This window comes from Scleropages formosus, chromosome 6 (assembly GCF_900964775.1).
Source record: "Scleropages formosus chromosome 6, fSclFor1.1, whole genome shotgun sequence".
Lineage (NCBI taxonomy): Eukaryota > Metazoa > Chordata > Actinopteri > Osteoglossiformes > Osteoglossidae > Scleropages > Scleropages formosus.
Window position 1 is genome coordinate 12,840,219 of NC_041811.1, and position 16,574 is coordinate 12,856,792.

Consider the following 16,574-nt stretch of genomic DNA (forward strand, 5'->3'; position numbering starts at 1 on the left):
TTTGTGTTCAACCCCAAATGCATGATTCGTTCTTCTCGTTTTTCGCTATTTATCTTGATATAAACATAACAACGGTGACTTGAAACAATATACTAATAATTTGTATTAGATTTGTGCAGACGGCTTGTAAATAAAATTGGTTCAGTAGCGCTATTTAGGGTTAAAAAAAGTCTAAGGGGGTGGTGCTTCGTAGGTTTGATTGACAGTCTCTCTTTGCCTTCTCAACAATAGAAAAGGGAGGGCTTTGTTAAGTGGGCGGGATATAATGCAAATTAAGGGCGGGGTTAAAAGTGGTTTTACCAATTGCGGCGCGCTTCGAGGGTGACGTTGTACGATTACAGGTGCAGGGAGGCGGGGTCACAGCAGAAGAGAGGCAGACCGAAAGGGGATCGCCGGAGAGACGCGAGACGGGATGCGAGAGCGCGCGTAGGTGTCGGCGCCGCGGGTACAGCGAGAGACGGCGGATCGAGCGTCAAATTCCAGCCGTGGCTCATCAGATCCCGAGTTCCGGAGACACCGCGCTCTCCCCCGAGATGTCTAGCGGCGACGTGCGCGTGCTCCGCCGTGAGCCCGGCCAGGAGAGCCCGAGGATGCCGGCCTGGAAGAGGGAGATTCTGGAGCGGCGGAAGGCGAAAGGCAGCGGGGCTGCAGCAGCAGGTGCGTCGGATGCTGCTCCGTCTCCGAGTGGAGCCGCATCCCGGCTGAACGGCGAAGTTGAAGTAGCGCCGGGCGAAAACGGCGCCTCGGCGAGCAAAGAGGCCGCCGGCGCAGCCAGGAACTACACCGTCACCACGGCCGGCCAGCACTTCGCCGTGAAGCGGGGCAGCAGCAGCGCCGCCGCCTCGCCGGAGCTCTCCCCGGTGAAGACAAAGAAAGAGCCGTGGACGGAGGAGCGGGAGCGGCTCGTGCTGCAGGACAGCCTGGGCCCCCTGCAGGAGAACCCGTTCATCAAGCTGGAGAGGGAGCGCAGGCGGCGCCAGGAGCGCGAGGGCGCCGCGCGGCCCGTGCAGCACATCCTGGAGCTGTACGGCAGCGTGCCCGGCATCCGCACCATCCGCGCGGACAACATCATCATCATCGAGTCGGACCCGGATTACTTCCCGGAGGGCGGCGGCGGCGGCGGCGGGGGCAAAGCGGGGAGCAGGGGGCAGCAGAATGGCACGGTGAGCTCGTACAGCTCCCTCAACGACCTGATAGACCGCCGGGGCAGCGGCGTGACCGAGATTCGCGCCAAGGAAGTGGTCATCTACGACTCGTCCCTGAGCAAGAGCGAGGAGAACCTGAGCACGCTGGGGCGGCCCGGGCCCGACGGCTCGGGGGGTCCGGTCGAGGGCCAGGGCAGGGTGAGCCGCATGCTGCAGAAATTCGACCGCAACTTCGGCAAGCTGCAGCCCAAGTCCCGCAGCACGGAGAACCTGCTGGACCTGGACGGCGGCCCCATCCGGCCGAGACCCTGGGCCCCGCAGCAGCGGTCGCACCCGGTGCCAAAACCTGCCGGGAGCCCGGAGCGTTCGCGGTCCGCCGCGGTCTTCCAGAGCTCCGGGTCTTCCGAGGCAGATGAGCTGGGGAGAGGCAGCCCCCAGCCCGCCGGCTCCCCCCAGTCCGTGTCTTCCTTCCGGCGGCGCTTTGAGGTGTGCGGGGGGCCCGGCCCGGAGGAGGCAGACGGGCCCCGGGCCGGGACCCCGCGAGAGAGGGACGCGGAGGGCCCCTCCAAGCCCAAGGTGCCATGCTCCCCGGAGAAACGCTGCTACCGTGCCGAGTCTCCTGCCTCCTGCTCCCCCCCTGACTCGCCTCCCTCGCCCGGCTTCGAGTTCCGCCCGTCGCCACGGCCCGACCTTTCGGCCCTCCCGGCCGGAGACATCCAGGCCCGAGCGCTTGCCAACCTGCGTCTCCAGTCTCGCAACTCCTTCATGGTGATTCCCCGGCGCCGTGGGCCTGTGGCCTCCCCGGGCAACACGGCTCCCTCAAGCCCCGTGCGCTCGCCACCCTCCCCCACCCCGCTTCTGAGCATGGAGGAGGTGACCCCTGTGCCAATCCCAGCCACCCCTCCGCCCACACCGCCCGTCTCCAAGAAGCTGGAGGGCGAGAGAGCCATCAGGCAGGCCAAAGTAGAGCCCCCGGAAGCGGACCCTCCTGCCGGCGTCGAGCCGCCCGCCTCCCCGCTGCCACCCTTGCGGGGCATGCCAGAGTCCCCGGCGACCGAGCACCTACCCGTCACCAACATCGACGACGTCGAGGTGGGACCTCCTCGTCCTGCCCTAAGCCCCGTGGTGCAACGGCGATCGGGCAACACCTTCACGGTGGTTCCGAAGCGCAAACAGGAGCCGCAGCCTAACTCTCCAGAGCCCCAAGAGCCCACCTCCGGAACCCCAGGCACCTCCACACCCCCTGGGGCCCCGTACAGCCAGCTGGGGTCCCTCTTGAAGAAACGGTACCCTGCCGTGGAGGAGATCGAGGTCATCGGGGGCTACCTCTCCCTCGGCCGCTCGTGCCTCTCAAAGACCGGATCCACTGGCAAGAAGGTGAGGCTGGGTGACGCGCTCGCGCCCCACGGTGTCGGGCATCGTACCACGCTAATGCGCCGTGTCCTTGTGCGTCGTCTCCGGTCGGCCAATTAGCTTAATTTGCCCAAGGGGGCTCCGATGTGTTTTCACGGTGCGTATCGACCGCACGATTAGTACATCAAATGACGCGCGAGTGCAGTCGCGTTCCTCCCGGTCGAACCCATCCCACCCGTCACGTCCACTTTATTGCAGGTTTTATCGTTTCTGGGACAAAGTTGTTTCCTGTTAGGGAAGTGGACTGCGGCGGGTGACGTGTGGCCTCCCACTCCACGTAGGGGTGCGTACACTCCGGCACGTGTGCGACGCGATTCCGCCAAAGTGTAGAACGGCGCGGTGTTTTATTGGCCTGGGCCACGCTCGTCGATTATTGACCTGGCGGTCGCATCCACCTGTGGCTTTCTTTTTGAACCTCGCGGTTGAAAAGGAACGCGAAGGTCTCAACGCTCTGTGCGTGCGCGCGAGTCTGTTTCTCTTCAGTCCGGTGTCCATTCGGGGACACGCACCGATATTTTCCGTTCGAGATGGAGGACGTCGGTGACATCGGAGGTCATTACCCAAAAAAATCAAAAACACCTGCAAGTGCATTCAAATTTATACCAGTTTGACATTCCTTACAAAAGTGTAGTGAGAATGATATGTATAGATATTAATGTATGGAATGATGTCAGCCACGTTGCCTTGTTAGTCTGTCTTTGAAAGTAGTACAATGATCCTTCCCCCCCTCCACCAGTAATCCTTTTAATGACCCATCAGTGTATTAAACTTTGAACCTAACCGCAGTCCCGCTCTGCATCCCGGCTTCTTTTCCATTCCTTGGAAAGGATCTAAATGATCTTTCCGCTCACAGATTTCATACTCAATTCAGGCGGTCTTAAGGGCGGGAAAAGCGGACGTGAAATGAAAGCGAGGCCCTTGCTTCCTGGTCGTTCGAAATTACGACTCAAAGACACGACCGCTGGCTCCGTTTCCCAGGTGATCCCAAGGAGGCGCGAGTGACTTTAACGCCAAGCAGAAGACTCGAGAGTGTTGAAATCCTCGCTCGCAGGGCAAACGCTTGGGTCGCCCAGATGCGCGCCGGAAGTCAGAAGCGCGCGTTGCCGACGTGGACGTGTTGGAGGCGTCTATATATAGGTGCTGACTCGCCCTCAAAAGGACGAGCTTAATGTTCATAACCGTTGTGAGACAAAATGAAGATCGCGTTCAAACATTGCGGTCTGCGCCGGAGATGATGGTGATACATTTAGGAGCGCGGGTCACACGTGAAGACGCGAGGCAAGACGCGTTCCTGAAACGTATCTCGATGCCACCATCGCGTTTCCGCTGTCTCTCGCTCACGTTTCTCATGTCTTTCCCGCAGTCCCAAGCTGGCAACCCAAAAGGTAGGAGGACATATTGGGTGATGCGGGACTTGATGAAGGTTGCTGTTGTCCTTCCTCCCACGTACACTCTGTTCACGCTGCCGCCACCGTCGACACATCGCTTCCCTGCGGTCTTCCCTTTCACTTCCAAATGGTCCGTACTTGCAGCAGGTGGTGCGGTGGCTAGAGCTGCCACCTTGGACTCCGGGGGCATAGGTTCAAATCCCACATTCTGCCGTCATCCTCGAGCAAGGTACTTACCGCAGACCGATGCACTCAAAATTACCCTGCTGTATAAATACTCGACGTTCAAGTGTCCGAACTCGGTAATTCGCTTCGGATGAAAAGCAGCGGTGAACAAATGGTCATTTGCATCAAGTGGAAACGGCTTATTTTATGCAGTGTGACGGCGATGGGGGAATGTTCCGGAGCGGGGCTGGGATTAACGGATCTCCGCGCTTGTTTGGGGTCTTACGGTTATGAGGAAATGGTAGCGGGTAATTATGGGCTGCCGCTCTATCAATACAGCTTGAGCAGTGTGGTATCAAAGGCTTATCGTATCTTTTTTCGTACTTGGCAGCCTTGTGTTCCACCCTTGAACAGGATACTGATTATAAGCTTTTTTTAGGCCCGGATTTATTTTTGTATTCTTTCATTGTTTCGTTGCTCGGCTGCCGCTTTCATCCGAAGCAGCTCGTAGTTTTAGTCATTTATAGAGCCGCGTCTTTATTTTTACTCAGGGGTGACGCAGCAGGCCGTGCTGGGACTTTAACCGTCTTCCTTCAGGGTATGACAGGAAGCCGTGCAGCTCGGATGTAATTTTGGGTTGGCGGCGGAGACCGCAGGGGGCATTGCGGGAGAGTGGAGGGTTTCTGTCTAAACCGGGTAAAAATGCGGCTCCGTTGCATCTGATGAGTAGATTTGGATTTGATCTGGGTTTCGGTCCCTGTATCTTTAACCTTCCGAGACCCAACCGATACTTTTGTCCACTCCAGAGGACAACTTTTTGATGCGAATCTCTCAAACTATATATGCTACAATGGTGAGTCCTAATACATATTATAGAGAGGAATACATGCTTTTAAATGGTACCATATTTTGGAGGGGTGAGGCTTGGACAGCACCTTACTGATATCGCCAGTGATTTATTTTTGCTGGTTTTTTTGAGGGCGGTGAAGGTACTTACCCTGAATTGCTGCAGTAAAAATGCCACAGTTGTGTAAGTGGGTAAATCACTAAGTCGTTTTGAAGAAAAGCATGAGCTTAAAAATAATAATCAATCATCGAGGTGGGGATGGACCATTCAGGGAGAGGATGGAGAAGATTGACCACTCCTGCTGAACTTGTCCAACCTGTGTACAAGAAAGGCAAAATGTTTCGATGTTTAAAAAAAAACATAAACTGCAGTGGGCTCAGCTGCAGCCCTGCAGGTTCTCTTGTTTTCATGTCGCTCTGAGCACAGGCCGCACGCGCGGTCAGTCTCCCTTCCCATTGGTCATCCTCATTCCTTTCAGCGCTGCTGGGAGCGAACGGCCTTTTGCGTCAAACCCAACGGAGGTTTCGCCATTCCGCGTGACATCCGCACGGACCCGTTTAGCAGCAGCGCTGCGGCCGTAGGGGACGCATCCAGGGTTGGGAATGTTTGCCTTCGAGGTGGGTGTGTCCACCGAGCCGCTCGTACGCCGACGAGCATCTCCGCGTTCTGGGGGAATCGGCGGCCTGCGCATCATTATGTTTGCGCTCTTTATTTTCGTTTTCCTCCCTTCTGCTTGTCTCACGCAGCCGGGGGGGGGGCGGATATTATGGTCTCTGTCATGGTGATGCTACAAAATCTGACAAGTGTGTCCCTCTTGATAACACACAGTAGGGATAATCCTCTGTTGCATCAACACTAGACTAAATGCAGGACGTGCAGTGTGATGTAGGGCACAGCCCTCGAGTAAATTAATAGGCGAAGTAACTAACGGCACGTCCGTTTTTCCGCTTGCTTTTACTACGGTGAGAAATGAGTACGCAAAGGTTAGTATTGTTGGGGGGGGGGGCTGGGACGTTCAGTCGTCGGATCCGTAATCCACAGTCGCGGTAAATCCGCCGCTCCCGTGTTATTTTGGAAATCTGTTATGGGAAATTGTTAATGAATGAACCTAATAAATCTCGGTTTAATCGTTTCAGGTGTGGAAGCGACCCCTCCGCGTGAGCGTTCGCGCCGTCGGTGGCGTGGCGTGGTGTCGGTCGAATGAGGCGTCGGTCCCAGGAACGGATTATCCGAGCAGCAGCCTGTATACGCAGGACAAGCAGCCTAATCAGCTAATACTGCGTTTAACCCTAATCCCCATTAAATTCCACTCCGCTGCTTGTGCACTGACAGGCAGCCCTCGCTGTGTGTACCGCTGCTATACCACAGTGCACCTGTAACCCCTCTCGCTAGATGGATAGATCAGTTTCCATATTCTTGATAGAAATAGCATCCAGAGACTGTGTCTGGCTATTGGGGACGGACGGACGGACATGTTTAACGTTGCTCCCTCTCGTTTGCATTAGAGACCTCGTCTCGTATCGCTTCTTGTAGTAAACGGAGTTCCTGGTTCAGAATTGGTTTTTGGATGTTGCCCCGCCGCCCTGTCCAGCTCATATCTGCAGTACAAAAGTACAAGTTTCGGTTTCTCGGCAGAGGGACCGTGCGGGTGTCGTAAGGAACCGCATTCTCTGACAGCTGCCGGTGATGTCACTTGTTGGAGCCACAATTCGGGTAGTGAAAAAAAAAAACGCCGTGCTTTCAGAGTTGTCTCTGCTTCCTACCCTCCCCGGCTGGTTTTCTAGCCTCGGTGTTCGACTGATCCTCCTCATCGGACTTTTTTTGGGTTCCGTGGAACCCGAGTTCCGGAGGAGTGGCTGCCGTCTCACAGCGGAGCAACATAGTGAATGCTGTTAGATTTAAGCACCAGTAACATAATGGTAGTGAATTTTATCATTGCTTTTTTTTTTTTTTTTTTTTTTTGTTTATCATTGTTCAAACATCATTTAGCTGGTGCCTTTGTTCAAAGCAGCTTTCAAAGTTAGGCAGTACAACACACACATTGTCTGAACTGCTTGTCCCATACGGGGTCGCGGGGAGCCGGAGCCCAACCCGGCAACATAGGGCTGGAGGGGGAGGGGACACACCCAGGACGGGACGCCAGTCCATCGCAAGGCACCCCGAGCGGGACTTGAACCCCAGAGCCACCGGAGAGCAGAACCCGGTCCAACCCACTTGCGCCACCGCGGCAGTACAAAAATTTACCCATTTATACAGCATGATGGATTTTAATATAATTCAGGGATTCGAACCTGAGACTTTTGAATCTTAAGGCGATGGCTTTAACCACTGACCCATTATAACCACATAGATTCATTCAGCTCCGCTGTCGTAAAGAACGGTTCAGGAAGTCACTCCTACCGTTCGCAATAACTTTGTACAACAGCTCACCTCTGTGTGACAGATGAATTATTCAGCACTATTGTTAGTTCACTTTGTTACTACTTCATAATGATTTTATTGCCATTCTGCACTACTTGCACTACATACTGTTTTGATTTATTTATTTAAATATACTTGTTTACTATTCCTCCATCTGTATATTTAATTGTACATATTTTTATCTTGTATTTTTCTACTTGTTTTTATAATTTTTTTTTTTATATTGCAAGTATTTTCAGACTTGTGTTCTGCTGCTGTAACAATTTCCCTTGTGGATCAATAATTATCTATCTATCTATCTATCTGTAATGAGTTAAGTGAGCCACTTTTTTGGCAAAGTGAGGCTGTTTTGAATCTGAACCAGCTGCCACTTTTACAGCCATGTGTAGGGAAAAAGCGGCTCAATACCGGCCCGGTGAGAAGACCGTTGCAAACGCGGCGCGTGAGATGCGGAGAGCGAGGGTGACGCCCCTGAGCCATCCGGTTTCAGTAGCGGTAGGTGAGGCTGCGGTCGAGGTGCGGGCTCTCGGCCGGGGAGCAGCAGGGCAGAGTGAGAAAAGCGAGAAGAACGAGCGCTTTGTGTCTCGATCGGCGGCGACAATGCACGCGAGGAGAGAAAAACCAGTTTCCGTGCGTATAAATGCGCGTACAGCTGCGGTCACGACCACGCCAGGTTGAGAAGAGCGACAAGGTGCAAGCTCATCCAGTTCTGAAAAAAGGTTCGATGCCGTCGCCTCTCTATTGTGCGTGATGATTCACGTCTCGCAGACGCCCCTCTGCTGTTCCGTCCCGGTGATACTTATAACGGCCGTGACCACACCCCTCCTACCGTTGCTGTGTCACAGCTCTCTCCCGCGAGTCCTCGCCCCATCCCTGTCTCCCAAGTCTCTCCCACGTGTCCTTGCTCTCCAAGCCCCCCCAGAATTCATCAATATACACCTCCCTCCCCACCCCCCCCATGTGAAAGGCGGTGCTCTGCCAGCCGTCGTCTGTTAGGAATGCTAGGTTTACTGTGCTGCTGTCATCATGTGCAGTTTTCCCTTTCAGGTTGTGAAATCAGCAGGGTGTCGCAGTACGGTATGAGATGTGCTCCTGTCCTCTGGGTGGAGAACAGAGAAGCGAGTGAGCCTCCTCCACCCGAGTCCCACCGTTTGCGCGGTGGCCCGCGAGAGCCGCGAAGGACGGGATGTAGGGGAAGGGACTTGACTACAGTGAATGTGTTCCTTTTAATGCAGCGTTTCTTTCCGGTTCCATCCCTGTGACGGCGGTCACTCCGGCAAGGGCCCTGTCCCGGTGAGCCAGTGTAATTAGGATTCAGACAGCAAAGCGCAGCTGTCACCGTCATGTTTAATTCAGGCTGATCCCAGGGTCTGGGACACACGTGTGCGCGTGTGTGTGTGTGTGTGTCTGGGGTTCTATTGGCCAGGCAATGTATTCTTTTTAGTCTCTTTACTCAAAGGAAGTATGTAACAGGGAGTGTGTGTGTCAGCTCTGATTGTTTATTGTCATGCGGCTATTATTGGGTTCTGGGATGGATGTGTATGTGGCACAGCAAACTCCTTTGCGTTTCTGTCCAAGGACGTACCTACAGGTTTGTTACTGCGGTGTAAGTGCGACGCGTTGGGCGTCGCTCCAGGAGGGAGAGTAACGTGTAGGCGGGGCGGGGTTGCTGTTATTAAGATGTACTCTGCGTCGATCCGAGCGTTCACCTGGGCACGAAACGAATGCTATTCAAATAACCTTCTATAAAAAAAGCAGATGTAAATCAAATCCTTTAAGTAGCGTGACAAAGGAAAATGAAACGAGCTTCTTTAGCCGAGTGTGAATTTTGCGCCGCTTCTCGATCTCAGCTGTGTCCGGTGGGGTTGGATCTCCTTCCTTCGCAGGAAGTTGCAGATGGGAGCACGAGCTGTGCGGCTGTTGGGGTCGGGGGGAACGGACGGTGAGCCGCCTCCCCCGGGCCCGCTCCTATTTACGTGTGTGTCCCGCCTCGGCTCTTGTGCCCCCCGCTCTCTCACCCCCCGGCTATATCCGTGGCGTCTGTCGCCAAGCAACGCCAACACCAGCCATTCTATCCTGTCATTAGAATTCCTGGAAACACAGACTGACAAACTCTCACTCGAACACACACACACACACACACACACACACACACACACACACACACAACAGGCACAGTTACAAATAACCATGTTTACAGTTGTTATCACACATTTAGGAATGTCAATGAAGGCACGTGCCTCACATGTGAGCACACGCCCTAATTATGCAGCACACAATATACAAACACATCGCAAGGGCTGGATTAGATTCGGCGGATGGATTCGCGTCGTGTCCTGAACGCACGCACCCGCAGACCGAGCGCACAGCAGCGAGCCACTGCGTCCAGTGTGAAAAATGTATATAGTGCATTGTGGGTTGGGACCAAACCATCCCCTTTCACTCGCTGTGTTGTTCTGTTTTACTGATTTCTCCGTACCGCCATAGGACGGTCCCTTTCGTTCTTCTTCGGTTGCTCTGCTGTCCACCGAGGACCTGGAAGCGGTGGCTCTCGGTGGTGGGAGTGGAATAAAAATCGCCACGACTCTCCACCAGAAAAACGGCACCCCTTGCTTTCCTAGTTTCCTCAATTTCTCTCCGAGCAATTCCGCAAACGAGAAACCTGCGATTTTCCGGAATTCTACGGATTATATGACTTTGTCCATGATAGTTAGCAGCCTGTGATGTTTTCTGTTTGGTCCAAACTGCCGGGATTTAAACAATTTCAGCACTTTTTCCAGTCTATCGCAAGACACTCCAAGCAGGATTCGAACCCCAGACCCACCAGAGAGCAGGACCCGGCCAAACCCACTGCGCCCCCGCGCCCCCCTTCCTTATAATTATTTATCCATTTAAGCAGCTGGGTAATTTCACCGGTGCTATTTAGGGCAAGTGCCTTGCTCAAGGGTACTGCAACTGGAGGTGGGATTCGAACCTGCGACCTTTGGACACCGTACGAGTGTGTATTAGCATTCTTTTGTACATTAGAGCGTGCTGTATTTCACAAATTGCACCTGATGAGTTTATTGTACAGAAAAGAACCTGCTGCTTTAGTTACACAGTGACACAAAAGGGGTTTCCACTTGCGATACGGAGCTGAGATTCGCGTGACCTTTGCGCGTGTGGAATTGCTGGTTTTATGGGCTTCCTGGTCAGACAGACGGCGACGTCGGACGGCAGCGTCCCGCTGCACGGCAGGAAGGAATGGCGGCCGCTCGCTTTGCGTTCGCTCGTTCCTCGGTTACCGTTATCGGCCGCTGCGCGTTCCCAGATGAGTGTGCGACAATGAGGTCCACGCCCCACGTTTATGGCCGACACAAAGAACTTGAACATAACAGGAAGGAGAAAAGCCTGGAAAATGGAAACCGGAGGTTGGCTGACGCACTTTGTGAAGAGCGAGAGAGATTATGCGCTCGAGTCCTGGTTCGACCCGTGATGCTAATAGTAAACCGATCAGCTACGGATTACCTGTAATTGGGCATCTCGCCGGACAGGCCTGTGTCTTCACCGTAGCGGGAGCCCCTTAAGCGCTTCCTACGGCGGCCCAAGTTCGCATACACGCACGTGGCACTTGATCGCGGACGTGCCGAATGCCTGCCAAGCGTTGACCCTCCATCGCCAAGCTGTGACCGCCTCTCGCTGTTCGTGGGTCGAGCTAACGGAGCAGTCCGCCGTGCACCGCCCTTGATTGTCCCCCTCCGTTAACATGACTAATGTAAACCCACCGGAAATTGGACCTGCTCTCCACGCTGATTTAACGCGGAAAATCTGCGATTGTCACGGATCGGGTGTTTCCGGATCCTGTTCCCCCACTTTGAGTGGGGGGGGCAAGAGGGAGATTTAAAAAAAAAAAGTCCCTCTTCTATGTTTTATTAATACAGCTCAGTCGGAGTGTGCGCCGCTGAATGAGAGAGGAGCCGGGAGGCCTGAATTGACCCACTGTTTATTCCTCGGAGCAGAGCGACGATCCCACTTCTGACACCATAATGCGGGCTTTCACGTCCGCTGGCGAGGGAGGAAGTGCGGGAAAGAGAAGCGAAACCCTGCAGCTTGTCGGAAAGAAGCCCTCATACCTCCCGCCTCCTCCGAGGGAAGCGTGGAAAAAAAATAGCTCATCAATGCGTTCACTGTGTGCGAGTTTGCTCTTACGCAGGCTCGCAGCCTTAGGCGACACTACGGGACAATTAAGAGAATGCCGTAGGATTCGAGTAAAACTTCCAAATCCGGTTAATGCGTGCAAATGCCGTTGGAGGCAGACGAACGTTGGCGGTCTCCAAGATCCAGCGCGGGGTCTTAGTTTGCGGCGCCAAACAGCAGTCGGCCGAGCCACGGAATTGGCTGAGCGGCTTTTTAAGCTTTGACCTCAGAATGGTTCTCCTTTTTGTCCCGGTTCAAATAATTCAGTTAGCTATGGTTCTGGAAACTGCAACGAAAGCTTTTTCAATAATAAATGCAGAATTCTCTCATTTCAGGGAGGGCTTGGAAATTGTTCTTCTATTTAAATTAGATGTGAGAGGAAGGATGGCTGAGAATAATTTAGAGATTAAGAAGAGTAACCCTTCTGTATTTTAGGGTTACTCCTTTTTTGTAACAGTTCTTTGGTTTCGTTTCCTTAGTTTCTTGCATGCTTTGGGCATTTGGAAGTTCTGTTTGTGTCGTAAGAATAGGCGTATGACTTTGTGTGAACACAGTCCACTGAGCGTAGCGGACTGTGTTCACACAAAGTGGGGTGGCACAGCGAGTAGAGCTGCTGTCTCGCAGCGCCTGGGTGGTGCAAGAGGACGTGGGTTCGATCCCCGCTCAGTCTGTGTGGAGTTTGCATGTTCTCCCCGTGTCTGCGTGGGGTTCCTCCGGGTGCTCTGGTTTCCTCCCACACTCCAAAGACATGCTGTTCAGGTTCACTCAGTGCGTGAGTGACACAGAGAGAGCGTGTTTCACCGATGTATGGATGAGTGACCCTTTGTAAGTAGAGCATCTAGCAGTGAAAGTCACCCTGGTGAATAAGGTGTGTGGCCTAGTAACACTACGTAGTATCCATTGTAAGTCTCTTTAGATAAAAGCATCTGCTAAGTGAATAAATGTAAATGTAGTTGTATCGGAAAGCTTAATTGTATAAAGACAGGTTATCAGAATTCCTTTTCGCTTTCATGTTGTATGAGAGGGTTGCCGCGGATTCTCAATTGTGTCTCAGATGTTGTCCTACGACTGCAAGGTGTGTTAAGAGTTTCCAGCAATTAAAACTATTTTAATTTACCAAGATAGATTCACCTACTTGGCAGCCGATCAGCTCTCTGCTGTTAATTTAAAATGAGGAAGCTCCCCGATACCCGAATAGTCAAAAAGTGAGAAATGAGATTTAGAGACCAAATTGTAGAAATAGCATTCCGTTTCTGTACCGTGTTCTTGTTCCAGGGTTACAGGGATGTTCCCAGGAGGTTTGCCCTCCGTGCTCCTACAATGTTAACTTCTCCTGGAGGGCTGTGTGGTGGAGATATTGGAGGTTTTGGGGTGGGAGTCTCAGGAAGGGAGCAAAGGCTGAGTGACGCTGGAACAGGTGGAATCGACCTCTGTAGAACCCTGCTGACCCCTGACGCTGGCCAACGGATCGGCCGTACAGAGGGCCGCTTCCTATGAGTCAGAGTTCCCCATGGAGAGGCACTGGGGAGTGGGGGAGACCTGGTCTCCTGCTTTCAGGGCCTTCTGTGTTTTTTTTTTGGCAGCTCGCTTCCCTTTCGCCACGTCGTCGCCCGTCACGTGGCTGCCGGACCCTCGCGGATCCGTGTTCCCCGCAAACTCGATGCGATATCTTCAAAACCGCGTGCATAGTAATCCCTGCGAGAAGAAGAAGTAGGAGGAGTAGTCGGGCTGATCGGGGTGGCAAGTTTGAGATCTGAGAGCATGTGGGCGGGGGGTGTGTGTGTGTGTGTGTTCGGTTGCTAAGGGCATTCTGCGGTAAACTACTCTTTCAATGGCGCGCTTCCAGCAGTTGGTCCCGGAGGGTTAATAAAACAAACCGATGCATAAAGTATGGTTCAGCGCAAATAATATCCTATCGCGCTGGTATAAATAACCTGGCAGAATTATGACCCGAACGGCCTCTGTGGGGAATGCAAATAATCCGGACAAAAGCGGAGGAGAACGAGGGACCGAGTCCCTCCTCTGGATCCCTCGGGTTGCTGAATGGCCACGGGCTGGGCGCCTGACCGTGGTAAAGCGCAGCGAGCGACAGAGACCAGGAAAAAGCCGTTGGGGCTTAATGTTTAACCTGGAAGTGCTCGCTTTTAGATAGGACCCAGGGAGAGGGCTTGTGACCTTCATTTGCGTTATACGCGAAAGAGAAGAAATGCCAAATGGAAAGTTTGTGCGTGGGGTTAGTGCTTTCGGTCTCGCGGTACCACAACTCTTCCAAGTCCATCCTATTATTTCTGAACGTCATTCTCTGGCTGCTGTGTATAATAATCCGAATCGCATGGAAGTCACGATTTTATGACCTCCGGGTATCGGTGACGAGGAAATATGATATTGCTTACACGTCACCCTTTTGCATTACCCTTCGTTTTATTTATATTCTGACCTGTAGTTCAGAATGCAGATAAAATATTGCTGAGAAGTCTTTAAAACGGCAAGAAAATCAATAATGTCAATCAGTAAATGTGTGCGATTCATAGTCTGGGAATGGGGTGTGTTTTTATTGCCCTGTGGTCTTGCTTAAGTAGGTGAAGCAGAGAGAGGGAGTGAAAACCAGGACAATGCAGGAGGACGGTTCCTGTTCAGGCTGGCGGCTTCCCGGAAGGTTTGGACCCCAGGGCAGAACGGAGCCGGGCTCTCGGTCCCCCCCGGCAGACCCAACACATGGGCCGTTGGCAGGGCCGAGGACCCCGTAGGAGCCGCTTTGCTGCAGGGCTCGCTTATCAGAGCGTGGAGCAGGAGATGGGCCCCTGGCAAATTAAAAATAAAAAATCTGCGCTAATATGGGCTGGTATGGGTGACCAAGTTTTGCTGACTTTTTCCATTGCACGCAAAGTGGGGCACAGGGGTTTACTGAGCTAGTAACGGGTCGGGTGAGAAGCTAAAAATGAGCTGGGCTGCACACCTTCGACTCCGGGGTGGGAGAACCGTGATCTACAGTGTTGTCCTTGTCATCCCCGTAATTGATTGACTTTTTAACTTTTCCATCCGCAAAGCTTTCGTTTCACGCTTTGCAGGCTTTTGCATTGTTTTTGGAAGTGGACGTCTCAAAGAAGTCTAAACCGGACCAAATGCCATCGTTCGACAAGCGCGTTGGACTTGCTTAGAAAATGTTCAGGGCGCAACGACTGAACCTCTCCTTACCTGACCTTGTCTCAGCAGCTGAAGATCTCCTTCAACGAGACGAGCCTGTCCAGCACCTTCGAGTATCCCTCGGAGAGCAGCCTGTGGGGCGACGAGGACGACGAGGACGACGAGGAGGAAGGAGAGGAGGCCAAGGTGGAGCACGCTGCCGTTCCGCGATCCAGTTACACGAGCTCCCCTACGCAGACCACCAGCAGCGGCACTGGTGAGGAGCTAACGCAGGAACGGAGGTCAAAAAAAGGAGTTGTGACATGGTGAAACTGGAACATTTACGCTTTTTAGGAACAGAAATGTCTGTGCTTCACTGTAGAGATGGTTTGAATAAATAAGACGTAAGCAAGAATGTAACAGTGAACCACTAGTAGCTTGAGGGAGGTGGAGACACCTCGTGGTGGAAGCTGGGAGTCCACGTGGTTTTTACTCGACGGATACAGGTACGGTCCAGAAGGGGTTTTATTGTTTATGAGAAGATGGCGATGTTCCTTCATCTGCTTTTTTCGGTCATGCTCTCTCCTTTTCACCTGCCATCCCCGTTCACAGATCTGTCAAACTACACTCCGAAACACTCTGTAGACTTCAGCGTCTGGCAGGAACGCAAGATGGATGAAGCCGTTTTCCCCGGGGACTCGGATTCCAGGCAGACAGAGTCGTCCACAGAGGATGTGATGGTGAGACTTTGAGAGCGAATCTGGGCTCCGAGTCTTCCTTCTGTGTTCCGTGAAGGCGGTGTCATTTTCTGCGGATCTTAGCTCGGAAGAATGATTTGCGAACCAGGCTGCTGAGGGATGGTCACTGTTCCTGTCTCCTCTTGTCTTTTACTCGCTCAGCTCACTCCAGCAGACAGCGCGTCCCTCTCTGACTTCAGCAGCGAACCTGCTCTTTACTTCTGAAGCGAACGGCACCGCGGAGCTCCAGCCACTTCCTGCCAGCGGCAGCCCACGCGGCAGACGCGATGCCACGGGGGGAAGACCCGGACGAACCGGGACCACGGCTCGACTGCAAGGTGACCTCGAGTTAGCCGCGAAGGAAAGCACAGCTGTTCTGCAGTCCAGACCCTACCGACCCCTCCATCACTTCCCAACCTCAACGAGAGATGGAACTTTTCTTGGCCTTTGTGAACAGAGCAGTATGGTCTCCTAACAGTTGGACAGTTCAAAACGAACCCATCCATTTGAGCTGTCGTCATTACCTGACTTCCCACTGGCAGGGAAGGTTCCACCAGGATCCAGCTGTGATTTTTAGAGTCTCCCATCCAAACCTTTAATTACCTCTTTATGCAACCATGCGTGTTCTGGAAGTTCTGGCTGAAAGACTTACAAAAGGCAGCTGGTCTCCTTTGACAATGCAGAGGAGATGTGCTTTCAGACACCAACGCGGGGAATATGTAGCAGCCAAGTTCCTCAAGCAGAGCCAGAGGTGAGCACCTGGAGGTTTGCGCGGTCTGCGAATGTAAAGCAAACATTCCACGTCAAGAACGGATCAAGGGGGAAAGAGAGGAACAAACAGAAAAGCGAAGACGAAAACAGAGGACTTCAATGCTGAAACGGTGCCACAATACTAGCTGTGTTGTTTTTGTATATGCATGCTCTGATTTCTGTTCACCCCACAGCCCTACTGTACACCCTCCCGTGAGGATCTCATTTAAAAAAAAAAAAAAAAAAAACACGAATATCTATGCCGTATTTGGGAAGCTGGTGTGCCGCCCAAGGACCCAGACCCAGCCACTCTCCACCGTATCTCTGGGGTGAAGGGGGTTCCACTCCCCTCCTCAGTTTTCAGGCAGCTAAGCTAAACGTGGGCTTGCACTGACCTTGGGTTCAACCT

General features: G+C 53.1%; 1 protein-coding gene across 2 annotated transcripts; it reads left to right on the forward strand.

Annotated features, from left to right (window-relative positions):
- Positions 1 to 385: 385 nt before the first annotated feature.
- Positions 386 to 16,413, forward strand: tprn (taperin). 2 transcript variants are annotated; one of them, XM_029252718.1, is made up of 4 exons: positions 386 to 2,522; positions 14,766 to 14,955; positions 15,291 to 15,418; positions 15,578 to 16,413. In XM_029252718.1, the coding sequence occupies exons 1-4, from the start codon at positions 534 to 536 to the stop codon at positions 15,638 to 15,640; spliced, it is 2,370 nt and encodes a 789-aa protein (XP_029108551.1). In that variant the 5' UTR covers positions 386 to 533; the 3' UTR covers positions 15,641 to 16,413. The 2 variants fall into 2 exon arrangements, with proteins under 2 accessions (XP_029108551.1, XP_029108552.1); XM_029252719.1 differs by having other exon boundaries at positions 14,769 to 14,955.
- The last annotated feature ends 161 nt before the right edge of the window (positions 16,414 to 16,574 follow it).

What these genes read in the sequence shown, in the direction of transcription:
- tprn (XM_029252718.1), top strand. Translation starts at nt 534, where the DNA reads ATGTCTAGCGGCGACGTGCGCGTGCTCCGCCGTGAGCCCGGCCAGGAG. An exon ending in GACCACCAGCAGCGGCACTG is followed by an intron (nt 14,956 to 15,290) that starts GTGAGGAGCTAA and finishes CCCCGTTCACAG; the next exon opens with ATCTGTCAAACTACACTCCG. An exon ending in CGTCCACAGAGGATGTGATG is followed by an intron (nt 15,419 to 15,577) that starts GTGAGACTTTGA and finishes TTACTCGCTCAG; the next exon opens with CTCACTCCAGCAGACAGCGC.